The sequence below is a fragment of the Patella vulgata genome, chromosome 3 (assembly GCF_932274485.2).
Source record: "Patella vulgata chromosome 3, xgPatVulg1.2, whole genome shotgun sequence".
Taxonomy (NCBI): domain Eukaryota; kingdom Metazoa; phylum Mollusca; class Gastropoda; family Patellidae; genus Patella; species Patella vulgata.
Genome location: NC_065881.2, coordinates 89634598 through 89650607, shown reverse-complemented (window position 1 = coordinate 89650607; position 16010 = coordinate 89634598). Strand labels below are relative to the sequence as shown.

The 16010-nt window shown below is 35.6% G+C and overlaps 1 protein-coding gene across 2 annotated transcripts; it reads left to right on the top strand.

The window, feature by feature from the left end:
* The first annotated feature begins 56 nt into the window (after positions 1-56).
* LOC126815443 (MTOR-associated protein MEAK7) lies at positions 57-15832 on the top strand. 2 transcript variants are annotated; one of them, XM_050541086.2, is made up of 8 exons: positions 57-289; positions 6009-6227; positions 7538-7673; positions 8454-8605; positions 10036-10339; positions 10648-10766; positions 11375-11581; positions 12234-15832. In XM_050541086.2, exons 1-8 carry the CDS (start codon positions 146-148, stop codon positions 12390-12392), a joined length of 1440 nt encoding a protein of 479 aa, XP_050397043.1. In that variant the 5' UTR covers positions 57-145; the 3' UTR covers positions 12393-15832. The 2 variants fall into 2 exon arrangements, with proteins under 2 accessions (XP_050397043.1, XP_055955400.1); XM_056099425.1 differs by lacking the exon at positions 7538-7673.
* The last annotated feature ends 178 nt before the right edge of the window (positions 15833-16010 follow it).

Below are 16010 nucleotides of genomic sequence, written 5' to 3'. Positions count from 1 at the left end.
GAGGTCAAGGTTGGTTAATGTTGACGGAAATGACGTCAGACCACATGAGGCTCACTTTTATAAACAAACAATGATGACGATGATGTTGTGATAAAATTGTTGTTATTTAGAATTAGATAAAGTTGACAGTCGTGTAGAATTAAATATGGGAGGCACGGAAAGTAAGGACCACGATAGAGATGAATCAAACTATTTCTCAGATGAAGAGAATGTGAAAATACGTGAAATATTCTCTAATTTATGTCACACAAGTAAAAAACAACAGGTTGTTCAGTCAACAGATTTTGTGGTAAGGTTTACATTGGGTTTGATACATGATGGAATTAATATATCCGAATTTCCTGTCTGTCTTTCTCTCTTTCCCTGTTCTTGCTATAATAATAGTTTAAAAAATTGGTAATGAAAACAGAATTTGCTGAAAATTTCAGTCAAATTGTTTCGCCCCAAACGGATATATAAGCGATCATTCAATCAATTTTAGGCTATTATTATCGGTCCTCATTTTGGTATGATAATAAACAAAGTCTTGATTATTCATTTTAACTTTAAATCATCCATCATAAAACGTATTCAAATTCACTAAATATTGCAGCAGGGCTTGGGCCATTACATTGCCAATGTAATTAATTACATTACCATTACTTTTTAAATGTAATCATTACAATTACTTTCTCATTTTTAGCAATTTAATTGATTACCATTACCCATTACATTGAAAGTAATTAATTACCATTACCCATTACTTTATGACTATATAAATAAAAAAAACATTTTTCATAGAAATTAAAAAGACAACCTTATTTTTCTGCCATGAAGTACCTACAAAATCAAACTCAAAATAATCATTGATTCACAAAATAGATATTTGTTTATGAATTATTATTTCTAGCAATTATAACATCAAGGCAAATTTTATAGTGACAGGCAGTGGTGACAAAAACTGACATTAACTGTATTTTCTTTTAAGTAATTTTTTTAAAATTGTAATCAGCCCAAATAGTTTTTCTATAATATATTGTATAATAACTGGTAAATTATTCAGCATGACTCTAAAACAGATATATAAGTTTTAAGTAACCATAAAATGAAGAGATACTTGAAGGTCATTGTTTGGTTTGACACTTGTTACCTTGAGATTAAGATTAAAGTGCAGTAAGACTATTTATTGTCTTTTAATCTAACTGACTGATTGATTGACTGAGTGATTGGCTGCAAATTAGTACTAAGCTTTGATTATAATATACATCTTATCAGAAATCCACTTCTTAGGTTACATGTCTAGAAAATTGCATGCTGATTTTCAAAAGGAGAGATTAATCAACTGACTGCATAAATACCTAGTTAAGTACTTCACTCTTCTAAGTTGTAAATGTATTTCTCATTATGTAATCTATGATTAAAGGGACCATCCCGATTTTAACAGAGTCTCAGAAATTTAAAAATTACTTGTACGTATGAAAGTTAAGCGCCAAAATATAGAGGAACAGTGTATTTACCTTGTCTCAAAATTTCAGCTAAAAATATTGAGTTGTTTGGACGTGAAAGTCAAAACTACTTATCTGGACATGTAACTCTTTCAAGATTTCGGATCAATTTTTTTGTTGGGTGTCCTGATAATCTATTGAAATTTCTTTAGAAGTCTATATAGTGCATGACCCACATGCTGTACTTGATAACGAAAGGTAAATTTCACCTGCGTGTTATTTTTATAAAATAAAAGCCTGGTTTTATCCAGATACCGTATAATACAGCTTGGAACACCGGTCTCTGTTTCCGGATGAAGACTGACAGGTTTAAGTTGTTAAAGGGACAATAACACTCTTGCTGGCTTGACAGCTCCAGAAAATAAAAAATAGCCTTATTCTAAGTACTAGATGCGTTAGTGTCTTACCTGTTGTGTAAATTATCCATTAAATCCTATTTTACTTGTCAAGAGGATTCAAAAATATTTTTAAATCCAAGTCACATTTGAAAAGCTTTACGTCAGGCTTTTCAAATCATTTAGTTGAATTTTTCCAATTTTTTAAATTAAGTGTGTTAAGATGAAATTTGTATCATCAATTAATTGGAATATTGTAAAATAGTACAATTTTTTGACTAGAATAAAGATTGGGACATATTATTCAGTTACAACAAGAATGGTATTGAGCCTTTAATTGCTCGGCCCTAAGGTAGATGATTTTAAGGGCTTTTAACACAAAATTAAGCAGTTTAATTCTCCAAAATATAATAGAGATTGGCCCTTAAAGTAGATTTTATTATAAATTCCATTTCAATGATCAGCTATCTGAAGACTTGACGTGTTGATTGATATCGTAGACAAACTTCTAGCCAGTATGTTTATTAGCTAAGTCCAGTTGACAGGTGTAAATGATGCCACTACATGTACATGTATGATATATTATTTTTACTGACAATAAATTCATCACCTGTAGAATCATTTTATCCAACGTTGTAAAACTGTAGCAAGAAGTTCTCTATATTAAAGTTAAAGGATGTCATTTTCATTTTACTGAATCTATTTCTAGACATTGCTATGTTAAATTTATGTAAATAAATATCATTAGATTGATAATGAATAACAAATATTACTTCAACCATTTTTTAATTTTGTTTGGCCATTGTAACCAAAATCTTTGGCTGTGTTGACCAATACGGAAGCGTATAGGGGTCATGCAAAATTTTGAGATCCTGCGATACTGTGATACTTTCTCGAAATCTCAATTTAATGTTCTCGAAATCCCCTAAAAATTTTCTCGAGAATCTCCCATCCTGTGTTGACGATCTCGAGAATTTGAGTTAATGTTCTCGGGATCTTGCCATCCTGTGTAAATGTTCTCGAGATCTCGGGTATTTTTATGTGTACGCGTAGTTTTAAAGTATTTTAATAGCGCTACAGTTTTAACGGATTTGTTTCAAATTTATTTTAAAGCATTGGGGCCATGAGAGGACGGTCCCTCTCGCTTTTAGCGCACCTCGTCGTTCTGGAGTTATTCCCCTTATCCGAAAAACTTATTAACGCAATAGAGGCTACAGTTTTTAACTGATTTTGTTTTTCAAATGCGGTGTGAAGCACTAGGACTTTTCGATTTTCAGTACTCCTCAAGCTTCTGTTCGAGAGTTACCCTCTGTGTATTTCTTTAAAATATGTGACGATGAGAGGACGAACCCTATCGATATTCAGCATTCTGTGACCTTCTGTTCCTTAATATACCCCCCTCCCCGCCTGCTCCCTGAAAGCCTTGTTCACGCCATAGAGGCTTCACTTTTAAAATTTTGTGTAAAACTTTGGGGTCATGAACTTTATTGATTTTCAATGGTTAGCGATCTTCCGTTCCGGAGTTATACTCTCCATTCTTTGAAAACCTTGTTTTTAACGGATTTCCGACATTCAGTGTTCCGCGACAAGAATGACCCCTGTTAAGTTTCAGCCATATTAGGGTTTCCTTCCCATCCAGGGATATAACAAGCACGTGAACACAATAGAGATTAGATTTCTTGAAGAATGCTAGATCCTTATTCAATTTATTAAACAACCAAGTTTTCCTTTCGAATAATCTGCTGTTGAGACATAGATGCTGCGTGGGCGTATCTCCACACTTTGCGTGCCTATCGTTCAAATTTCTTTTGAATCATTAGTGTCATAAGCAGAGGAACCCTATTTATTTTCGGCGGAACAATGAACCTTATTGATTTGCAGCGACCCCTGGCGTTTTGTTATGGCGTTATTCCCATTTTCCGTTAAACCTTGTGAACGCGTTAGAACCCAGAGTTTTTCAAGATTTTTTTATTTTAAACCAGCTCTGAAGCATTTTGTGCCAAAAGACAATAAACTCTGTGTCTAGCTTTATTCTAAAACAAAATATGGTCTGAAAACCATGCAAAACATGACATTTTCTATTAAACGTCGCCCAAACATTAAATTTAAATAATTTAACAAGCATGTCTGTAATTCAAAGCTAACGTGGTAGGGTTTTGAATTTCATATTTGGTGTGAAGTATTTGGGGTCTTAAGACGATGAACCCTATCGATTTTAATCATATTTCAAATTTAGTGTAAATCATGGGTATCCTATCGATTGTCCGTTTATTCTTTCATTAGTTAGCAGTTTTCCTTTGTAACAAATGTTAGAGTATTTTTTTTTTATCAAATTTGGTGCGAAGTATTGGGCCAATGGTTGCTTCACAACGTGGAGACACTATCATATATGGTTTCATATTAACTCGGAACACTGAATGTCGGAAATCCGTTAAAAACAAGGTTTTCAAAGAATGGAGAGTATAACTCCGGAACGGAAGATCGCTAACCATTGAAAATCAATAAAGTTCATGACCCCAAAGTTTTACACAAAATTTTAAAAGTGAAGCCTCTATGGCGTGAACAAGGCTTTCAGGGAGCAGGCGGGGAGGGGGGTATATTAAGGAACAGAAGGTCACAGAATGCTGAATATCGATAGGGTTCGTCCTCTCATCGGCACATATTTTAAAGAAATACACAGAGGGTAACTCTCGAACAGAAGCTTGAGGAGTACTGAAAATCGAAAAGTCCTAGTGCTTCACACCGCATTTGAAAAACAAAATCAGTTAAAAACTGTAGCCTCTATTGCGTTAATAAGTTTTTCGGATAAGGGGAATAACTCCAGAACGACGAGGTGCGCTAAAAGCGAGAGGGACCGTCCTCTCATGGCCCCAATGCTTTAAAATAAATTTGAAACAAATCCGTTAAAACTGTAGCGCTATTAAAATACTTTAAAACTACGCGTACACATAAAAATACCCGAGATCTCGAGAACATTTACACAGGATGGCAAGATCCCGAGAACATTAACTCAAATTCTCGAGAAAATTTACACAGGATGTCAATATCTAAGGATAATTATCAGGGGATTTTGAGAACATTAAATTGAGATCTCGAGAAAATTACCAGGTGATCACGGGATTTCGAGAAAGTATCACAGGATCGCAGATCTCGAGACCTTCTACAAAATTTTGCATGACCCCTATACGCTTCCGTAGACCAAAGATTTTGCCGTTATTTTTTGCCATCCAGCAATTTGGTCAAAATGGCTAAAAAATCAAATTGTTTTACAAAACATTAATATATTCTGTCCTGAATATGACAATTAATTGTTAATTATTTTGACCATATTTAAAGGTAATATAATATAGTAATTTGTTTTGGTGTATGGTTGTTTTGTCTATAACAGATTAAGTTTTATGAGAGTATGGTTACATGAATATGTATACCTTCAAAAAAATGTCACATTTTACAACAAAAAATTATGACATATTGTTGGGAATGACATTGGATCAGACATGTATATAACCCTACACATGTTACTGTACATGTATATAACCCTACATATGTTACTGTACATGGTTTTCTTTAGTTGACTGTGAAAAGAGAACAATTGTTTAAACAGCAGTTTTGTTGAATGTATTATTAGGCCTATATAAAAACAGTTTGCTAGCTACCTGCTATTTTCATTTCACCTTATGTAGCCAGGTTGTACAAGTTCATGTCACCTGTTCTTGTATTCCATTGGAGGGATCACACAGCTCTTCTTAACCTTCATTCTCTTTTTATTTTATTTATTATAATGAATCTTGAAATATTGATCAATAGTGTTTTATTTGAGAGAGAGGGAGAGAGAGAGAGAGTGTTTAACGTTCACTTGACACAAACTAGGTCATTTCGAGACTGACATATGGTTCAATTTTATTTCAATAATTCGCTTCCGTGTAGTGGTCTTTAGCGGAGGACCCCTAGAAAACCCATGAGGTTGGACAGACGACCCTACTCCTTGTCACGTACAACCGAGTTATCAAAACCATGCCGGTTGACTCCATAACAGACCTTATGATACAACGCGCACACGATAACCATTCGGCCTTCCAGCCCATGAAAGTGTTACATTTATGTTCAATCAACACCACTTTTTGACACCAGAATCCAAGAAATTTCCATTTTGTGCTACAACGAAGAATATGTATTTTATACTTTACAGAAATATTGTGAGATATTACCGACAGTATTGAGTGAAGGTTTGTTTAAGTGGATGTCGTCGTCGTCATTAGATGGTAAACAATACCATGATATAACTTGTCAACATTTTATACAATGTTTAGGAAAGTTATTACGCGGAACGATAACAGAAAGATGTCATATTGTGTTATTTGTGACGTCTGATGGTCAAACTACGTCAACTGGAGATCAGTTAGTCAAGGTATCGTATTTAAACAATTTTATTAATGTTTCTTTAAGTTATAGATCAAACTACATCTAGAATTCTTCTTCTGTGTCTAATATTTTCGTATTTCTTAAAAATACATTATGCAAGAGCTAAATCTGACTATTGCAGGTCTTTCTTTAGGCCTGAAATGTTGTATAAACTATTAATTAGACATTAATTAACAAAACAAGATCATCAACTCTCCATGTCATCTTAAGTGTCAGATTTTCATTGATGATTAAATCCAAAAATGGATAATCAAGACTATGTTTTTTATCGTACCGACTTTAGTAATGATGATCGAGGCTAGGCCTAAATTCAAAAGCTAATATCTTGCTTCATAGTGGAGCAATTTGACTGAAATTTTCAACATCTTCTATTTACGTTATCTATTTTTTAACTATTATTGCGAGAATAGGCAACTCTTTATCTAATTTCACATATTATATGTATCTTTAAATCACTGCTGTACATAATTATATTTTGTAACTATGGATTCTAGATCTACTTACTCGAATAGATTATTGATTTATTTAATTACTGGAGATTCTTACTTCTACAATATTATTAAAGATGTATTATTCAATATTTAAATAAAGAGCTGACAGTTCTCGCTACATGTATAATAGTTTTAAAATAGATAATGAAAAAGGAAAATATTGAAAATTTCATTTCAAGTGAAGTTATGACTGTTTAAGGAATGGTGTAGTCTTAATTTTCATTGCTACCATTGTTACATGGACATGAAATGAAATGGGGTTTAACGTCCTACTGTTCTGCTCCAAACTGGGCTAATGAAGACGGGCATACACCATACAGTGTGCGAAGAGGGAAATTTTGCTCGGACAGAGGCACTAGGGCCTAGTCTTATATCGAATTCCAGAGGTCAAGGGATTTTTTACGTGCATGCCAATGTATACACAGGACCTCAGTTTTTCGTCCCATCCAAACGACTAGACAGCTGTCCTTGTCAGGCCCTCCGTACTGCATCACTGACAAGGGGAAACCATGCCGGAACATTGTTACATGGTTGATCATGATTCAATCTGTTCAAAATCACAACCATCTGATGATCCAGAAAGTAGATTATGGTCGTCATGGTAATAAATATCGAATTAATAATTTATATAATATTTGAGGCCAAAAGAAAAACCTGCAATAGACAGACATAGCTCTTACATAATGTTTCTTTAAAGAGATTTCCCGATTGACCAGTATTACACCCCCCAACTCGTCAATCTTTAAAGTGTTTTTTTTCAAATATTCTGTCGATAAAATTAAACAATGTTATGATTTGTTTTTAGTTTGTAGAGATGATATTACGGGTATTTCAACATGATTTGTCGTGTACTAAAGAATATAAAAGTTGGAAATTAATTACAACAGATGAAGGTTATCACAGATTGGCTTTAAATATTCTAGAAGATCTCTTTCATTCGGGTTAGTCTATTTCTACTACAAGTTAGAGGTTGTGGGAACAAGTTGCAGGACCGCGAGTCCCAGTCGAGTCCTAAGTTCCCGCACATTGTGTCCGAGTTGAGTCCAAGGTCGTCGAATACGAGTTGAGTCCCGAGTTGAGTCCAAGGTCGTCGAATATGAGTTGAGTCCCAAGTTGCCGCACGTCGAATCCAATTCGGGCCCCGCGGTAAATTAGGCAAGTTTTAATTATGTCCCCTAAATGCAACTCGAGTCCTTCACTATTTCAAATCACAAATTGTCATGACCTCCTAGTCAACGTTGATTCTCGGGTCACAATAAATATTTCAAGTCGAGTTACAAGTCAGTTCCCACAGCGAGGTTGGATGGCTGAATGGTTAGCACGTGTGCGCTGTATCATAAGGTCTGTCATTGAGTCAACTGGCATGGTTTTGAATCCCTGGTTGTACGTGACAAGGAGTAGGGTCGCCTGTCCAACCTCATGGGTTTTCTCCAGGTCCTCCGGTTTCCTCCCACTGCTGAAGACCCCCTACGCACAAATGAATTATTGAAATAAAATTGAATCATGTGTTAGTCCCGAAATGACCTAGTTTGTGTCGAGTGAACGTTAAACCACATTTCTCTCTCTTTCTCCCTTTCAGATCTTTATCTAAATCTCCCATAATGCATTTATTGTGTTCTAATGTTAAATTCTGTTAAAATTCTGATTTGATGACATGTCAATGTAGTGACAGGTAAGTTTTCCACCTGGTTAATTTCACTGCCCTTTTTATTATCTCGTAGGTTCGTCAAAAGATAAAGGTATGAAAATACCCACAATTCCACCACCATCACAGCCGTTTACAGAGACAGAAATAGAGGACTGGATGTCCAAATCTTCAATGTTTCTACAAATAATGGATCGAGTGTTTAGCCGATGTTTTAAGATCAGTTCAGTAAGTTGTACAATTGGTGGCTCAGTGATTAAGGCGCTGGCTCTCTGGTGGTCACAGGATTTTACCTGGTGTTGGCAGAGTAATGGCATCTTAGTTTCCTCTATCTGGTGGAGGGGGGTTGGGTGGCCGAAGGGATAACACGTGCATGTTGTATCATAAGGTCTGTCATTGAGTCAACTAATGTGGTTTTGATTCCTTGGTTGTACGTGACAAGGAGTAGGGTCGCCTGTCCAACGTTGTTGGTTTTCTCCGGGTCCTCTGGTTCCCTCCAACTGTTAAAGGGACAATAACACTCTTGCTGGCTTGAAAGCTCCAGAAAATAAATAATATCTCTAGCTAAGTACTAGATGGTTAAGTGTCCTACCTGTTGTGTAAATTATCCATTACATCCTATTTTACTTGTCCAGAGGGTTCGAAAATATTTTTAAATCGAAGTTTCATTTGAAAAGGTTTACGTTAGACGTTTCAAACCATTATGTTGAATTTTTCAAAATTTTTAAATAAGGTGTGTTAAGATGAAATTTGTATCATCAATTAATTGGAATATTGTAAAATAGTACAATTTGTTGACCAGAATAAAGATTGGGACATATTATTCAGTTACAACAAGAGTGGCATTGAGCCTTCAAAGACCCCTACGTGCAAGCAAATTATTGAAATAAAATTAAACCATATGACCTAGTTTGTGTTGAGTAGACGTTAAACCCCATTTCTCCCTCTCTCCCCTATCTGGTAGATGGCCTGGCAAGGAACAGTACCTAGTTATCCGTATGGGATGAAAAACAGAGATTTCATGTACACCTTCGGTTGCATGTAAAAGAACCATTGTCAGTTGAAATTTGACTGATGTCTGGGTAAAATGTCCCTCATAGCACACTGTATGGTGTATGCTGTCTTCATTAGCCCAGTCGGAACATAAAGGTGGGACGTTAAACCACATTTCATTTCATTTCATTCCAGATACAGTATCTAGGTGGGTCATCACTGGCCTCAAGAAAGTTTTGGAAATGTTCAAATTCAGGAGTGTGGCAGTAATGGGCTGTTGGCGGGGGGCTCAAAGATATGTTTTGAATAGTAATCAAATCAGAGAATTTGGGGCAACTTTCTTTCATAAAATCGGTTGGCCATTTTACAGATGTCCCAATACTACAGGAATCCCTGTGTTTATCAGTTATGGAGCTGGCCCTTACGCTTATTGTCATTGCTACAGATGTCCCAATACTAGAGGAATCCCTGCGTTTATCTGTAATGGAGCTGGCCCTTACGCTTATTGTCATGGCTACCTATTTTACCCCTTGGTGCACGGCACCCCACACAGTCTAAGAGGTGCATGCATTCTCTATTTCTCTTCTTTCTTCTGTGGACCGCATTTGAAGTCGTATTTCGTGATCGTTTGATTTTGTATATTTATGCATCATATTATATTTCAGGAAGGCGGAAATAGTTCTGGACGTTCTTGTCCCCGACTTCCCCTAGTGACAGATATAGACTGGTCGAAATTCACGTCCATCTTAGATCTTCCTTCATTACTCTACCTCAATTCTACACTTCCTGTTAATCTACAGACAGAATGGCGACTGTTGTTTAGCAACTGTCTCTATGGTGATAGTTTTGTTCAGCTGATACAGCGTATTGTATGTCACGGACCTACAGTAATTATAGTCAAAGATAAAAATGGTCATATATTTGGTGGATTTGCAAATGAAAGTTGGAAGAAAAATTCTAATTTTTATGGTTTGTACATTTCTTTTTAAAAATGGGTTAGTCGTGTAGACTAGTGTCCACTCTATAGAAAACGTGGGTTAATCGAGTAGACTGGTGTCCACTCTCTAGAAAATGTGGGTTAGTCGAGTAGACTGGTGGCCACTCTATAGAAAATGTGGGTTAGTCGAGTAGACTGGTGGCCACTCTATAGAAAATGTGTGTTAGTCGAGTAGACTGGTGGCCACTCTATAGAAAATATGGGTTAGTCGAGTAGACTAGTGTTCACTCTATAGATGGTGGATGGCCGAATGGTTAGTGCGTGTTTTTGTTTTTTTCAGGTGATAGTAATTGTTATTTATACCAGATAAAACCTCACCTGTCTGTTTATACACCAACTGGTTATAATCAACATTATTTATATTATAATCAACATGTTACAACATTACCTAATGGTTTGGTATGTATTAAATCCACTGTGGTCCCTCTATAACAGTAGCACCGATTTAGGTTGGATCGGAGATTTTAATTTCGGCCATTCAGTAACCTCTAGACGTATCAAACCCTTTCTAGATCAGAGCACGGTTGCCCCCATCTGCCATGGTCTTGATAAGATTATATTAGATGTTATACATAGGCAGGATCTGGGCAGTGATTTCCTTTATTAATTCCAAATCCTCATATGCGCTGAGGGGAGTCACGGTGCCTAAGTTGGTGAAACACTGGCTCGCTAGCCTGTCGGTCGTGGGTTTGATCCCTGTGTTGTCCAATAAAGTCCACCTGGATTATCCGTCGTGGTTTCGCCTTGTCAATGGTGCAGAACGGAGGGCCTGATAAGGACAGCTGTCTAGTTGTTTGGATGGAACAAAAAAACAAAGTCCTGTGTCAAATTGGCATGCACGTAAAAGATCCCTTGGCAATTAGAATTCGATATACAATGTAAGAGTAGGCCGTAGCGCTTCTGGCTGGCAAAAATTGCCCTTATAGCACACTGCATGGCATATGCCCATCTCCATTAGCCCAGTGGAAGCAGAACAGTAGGATGTTAAACCCTATTTGTGATTTCAGGGTTTTGGTGGCCAGTTAGAATATTTTGGTTTATGGATAGATGAGAGTTTCTCATCAGGTCATAGTAAAGCTGGTCCCAGAAATACAACTTACGGCAGTCCTCAGTTATCTATAACTCCAGAGTTTGAGATTGACACCATAGAAGTTTGGGGAGTTGGACCGGAGAAAAAAAGGGATGACGATGATGATGAAGGGGTTACAGATGAGGTAAACTGATTTAAAAAAGTTAAAATGGCACCTATTCATTGATTTGGGACAAAAAGAATTTTTTTTATGTTTCGTATTTTTTGCTTTACATGAGTCTGTTATCATTGTGTCATGCTCTGTAAACAACCAATGAAAACACAGCATGATTGCTACTATCACTGAGAAGCATGACATCCGGGTCATTTAATTACCTCACGAAAATTCAATTCTAAAACAATTTTTCAATCATTATTATGAAATAAAAGTGTAGGAACTTTATCTGGATTAAAAATATTTCCTATTTCGTGTAAATTGGTACATAAAATAGTATGTAAAGTGTAAAATAAGTAAACTGCAACAATTCAGCCTGGACCAGTTTCTCTTCCTATGTATGACGTAAATAACCCACGTGTTGTCAAGGCCATATGATGTGACATCACATGTAGACCTATAATGTGACATCACACATAGACCTATAATGTGACACCACATGTAGACCCATGGTAGACCTATAATGTGACATCACATGTTGACCTATAATGTGACATCACATGTACACCTATAATGTGACGTCACACTTAGACCTATAATTCTCGTGAACGTAAAGGTCAGTCATCTTGTAGGCTTCAGTATTACCTTGTAAAACTAGTATACGTCCCTGTATTTATTACAGGAGCTGGCATCACGGAAGAGTATACTAGATAAAGATCCGGGAGCGAAGGCTATGTTATCTTTAATAGGTAGAGGACCTTTAAGTGAAGGATTACGTGAAGGAGATGAAACAGCTGATAGTCCAGAAGAAACAAAAAACACAGTTATTTCCCTTTTTTAACTCATCCGACATGAATATGTTTAAGATGAGTAATTACAAGATAACTCCATCATCAACATGTTGTTCCCTTCAACAGAACTAATCCATCATGATGCAACTGAACAATTTCTAATTATCTAAAGGCTTAACTACTATCGTACGTTGAAGTGTGTTTAAACTTGGTAAAGGTATCTTGAACGTTTTTTAAAATAAACTCCACAAACAAATGGAGATAATAATTGACTGTTTTTAAGTCATGGATATATCTCTTGTTACCATGACTTAGAAACCAGAAACAAGCCAGGGATTGATGAACGGAGATCATTGCCCGAACTTCTGGAATAATAATTGAATGTTATTTATCTGTTGTCACCATGAATAATCTATGTTGTGATATGTTTTAGTTTTTATGTGAGAAAAAGAAAATCTCCATTCTATGTTGGTGCAATATATATATATATGATAGATGTATTGATTGACTTGTTACTAAATATAGACATGACATCATCTACCATCAAGATGTTTTACACTCTAGTTATACAGTATGTTACTAAATATAGACATGACGGGTGATTTTGGTGTGGCTAAGTGGGCTAGATGCTGGATGGATAGCCTGGAGGTCAGGTGTTCGATCCCTTTATTGGCCGAGAAAGTTCATCCAGTATTTCCGGTGTGGAAATCCCCTGTCAGTGATGCAGGATGGAGAACCTGACAAGGACAGCTGTCTAGTCCTTCGGATGGGACGAAATACCAACGTCCTGTGTACACATAGGCGTGCATGTAAAAGATCCCTTGACAGTTGGAATTCGATATAAGAGTAGGCCGTAGTGCTGCTGTCCAGGAAAAATTCACCTCGTAGCACACTGTATGGTGTATGCCTGTTTTCATTAGGCCAGGTCGGAGCAGAACAGTAGGACGTTAAACCCCATTTCATTTTATTTATTTTGGTAGACAAGGTCGAGAAACTATGGAATATCTTTCATTTTAATTGACACACTAAAGCCAATCTGTAGTTATTTTAAAACTTGTAATTCAGACAAAAATGAATTTTTCCCAGCTTAAAGATACATTATGTAAGATTTAGATAAAAAAGCTAGGCATTCTTGCTATAATAGTTCAAAAATAGATAATATAAAATGAATAATTTGAAAATTTCATTCAAATTACCCTATTGCGAGCGAAGATATTAGCCTTTGAAGGTTTGACAAGACGTGTGCAATAATTTCAACCACCCCACTGGTTGTTCGAAGCTAAGTCTCGCTCCTCCATTTTTAGCTTAAATCAAAATATGGCTGAACTGTTCTAATCTATTTAATATCAGAGAAATCCGATGCCATTGAGAGTTGATTATGGTCTGGATAAGTTAACTAATGTCTAATTAATAATTTAGATAATATTTCAAACCTAAAGAAAGACCTGCAATAGGCAGATTTAGCTCTTGTATAATGTATGTTTAAATCTATACAAACAATCTACTGAAACTGATTGTAAAACACTCAACCCTACGAGAATGCCCCAAACTTCCCTCTAACATGCATATAGATGTTGCGTACGTGAAATGGTCCTATATCTCGGGTGAGTTTAAGGCAGTCTAAGTAACATCAGTTTCAGTTTGTTCATAGATCTACTGTTTTACCTGAAATGGTCCTATATCTCGGATGAGTTTAAGGCAGTCTAAGTAACATCAGTTTCAGTTTGTTCATAGATCTACTGGTTTTACCTGAAATGGTCCTATATCTTGGGTGAGTTTAAGGCAGTCTAAGTAACATCAGTTTCAGTTTGTTCATGGATCTACTGGTTTTCATATATTACTCTTCTTTAATCTTCTACATTTTGGGACTAACATATGGTTCTAGCAGGGAACAAAACCACGCCACTTGACTGATTGACAGACTTTTCGATTTAACGTGAGACCATAACCAAAGTCTGTTAATCGATGAGCAATTGTCCAAGGAACAAGCCTGCAAAGTTTCATGTCAATCACCCCCAATGTCAGTATAATGTTGGTATATGTAATATAATATAAGATTGGTATATGTAATATAATATTGGTATATGTAATATAATATAATATTGGTATATGTAATATAATATAATATTGGTATATGTAATACTAGAAGAATGCCCGGCTTCGCTTCAGGGGTCATAACCCCGAAACCGGAAGTGGTAGACTAACGCCCCCTGGCCTATGTTACTCCCCGGTCCGAGCTACCCCTATAGCCCAAATTTCAGACTCGGGGCAGACCTAGTGTAGCCGCCAACCCCGAACAGACAGACAAACAACAGTCACAAATATTAGTATAGATAATATTGGTGTATGTAATTTAATATAATATTGGTATATGTAATATAATATTGGTATATGTGTAATATAATATTGCCATGACAAAGGGAGGGAAAGAGAGAATTGCTGTAAATATATGCTCGCGACCATATAGTACACATCCTCATGAACTGATTTTAAAAATGTTCATTGGGTTAAATCTAAATGATAAGATTTATTTTTATAAATGATCTCCCACTCAATATTGAATCAAGTCAGATAGATTTATTTGCTGATGACAGTACCCTGCATTGTTCACACAAAGATATTTTATCTATCGCCAGTAATCTCCAAAATGATCTCTATCTGGTTGCTAAATGGTGTGAAAACAATGGTATGGTAATCAATCCTTCGAAAACAAAATCAATGCTGATTTCATCAAAACACAAAAGAAATCAGAAAAACCTAACTTTATCACTCCATGGTGAGAAAATTGAGAGGTTTACTACCGCAAAATTACTTGGAATTCAAATTGACCAAGACCTTAATTGGGAAGCACAGATAGCAGATATGTCTAAAAAACTTGCATCAAAATTATTTCTCCTAAATAAGATAAAAGATCATTACCTTACGAGACAAGAATTTTGTTTTATAATAGTTACATACTACGAATGTATGACTAATACTCTATTATTTGGGGGAATGCTACCAAAAGTAGACTAGACTTTCTTTTAAAATTACAAAAGAAGGCAGCAAGAAGTATTCCCCTTACACAGAGGATTCTTTATAATAAAATTGTCCATAATATTCAACTGATGACATATTTACTATTTTCCATGTATATTTAACTTGCAACTGCATTCTATCTTATTTTATGTGTAATTATAGTGTTTTTCCTATATTCTACTTGTATAATGTATATGTTTTGTAGTTTGGGAGTGACTTCCCAAACTTCACACTTTAAAATGCTATTGCATTTCAAATGATTTTGAATTTATCCTGATATTAAATGTATATATATGTCTTTGTAGCTTTGGAGGGACTTATTGAAGATTAGTTTTTTGCAAACTAAATAAGTTGCCTCATTAAATAAAGTTTTTATTATTATTATTATTATCACTATTGATTGGAATGGACCAACAGTTTGTGTTTGTAATGTTGAAGACTCTAAGCAAAAAATAAAAATTTTATTCCTGAAGTACTGAATGTTGTGTATACCGTAGGCCTACTTATGTTTTAACGAAAAAATAAAATCTTCCCACCCTCCCTTACTTTGCGGAAAAAATGACAATGGCCAATTAAGTGGCCTTGGGTCAGGAAATTACCGCTAATTTTTGCTGTCAGCAAAAGTTATGTGGCTAGTACTACATTGGGTT

Excerpts from the sequence above, each read along its gene's own strand:
- LOC126815443 (XM_050541086.2), top strand. The coding sequence starts at position 146 with ATGGGAGGCACGGAAAGTAAGGACCACGATAGAGATGAATCAAACTAT. Across the intron at positions 290-6,008 it reads TTCAGTCAACAGATTTTGTG|AAATATTGTGAGATATTACC; the intron begins GTAAGGTTTACA and ends TATACTTTACAG. Across the intron at positions 8,606-10,035 it reads GATGTTTTAAGATCAGTTCA|GAAGGCGGAAATAGTTCTGG; the intron begins GTAAGTTGTACA and ends ATTATATTTCAG.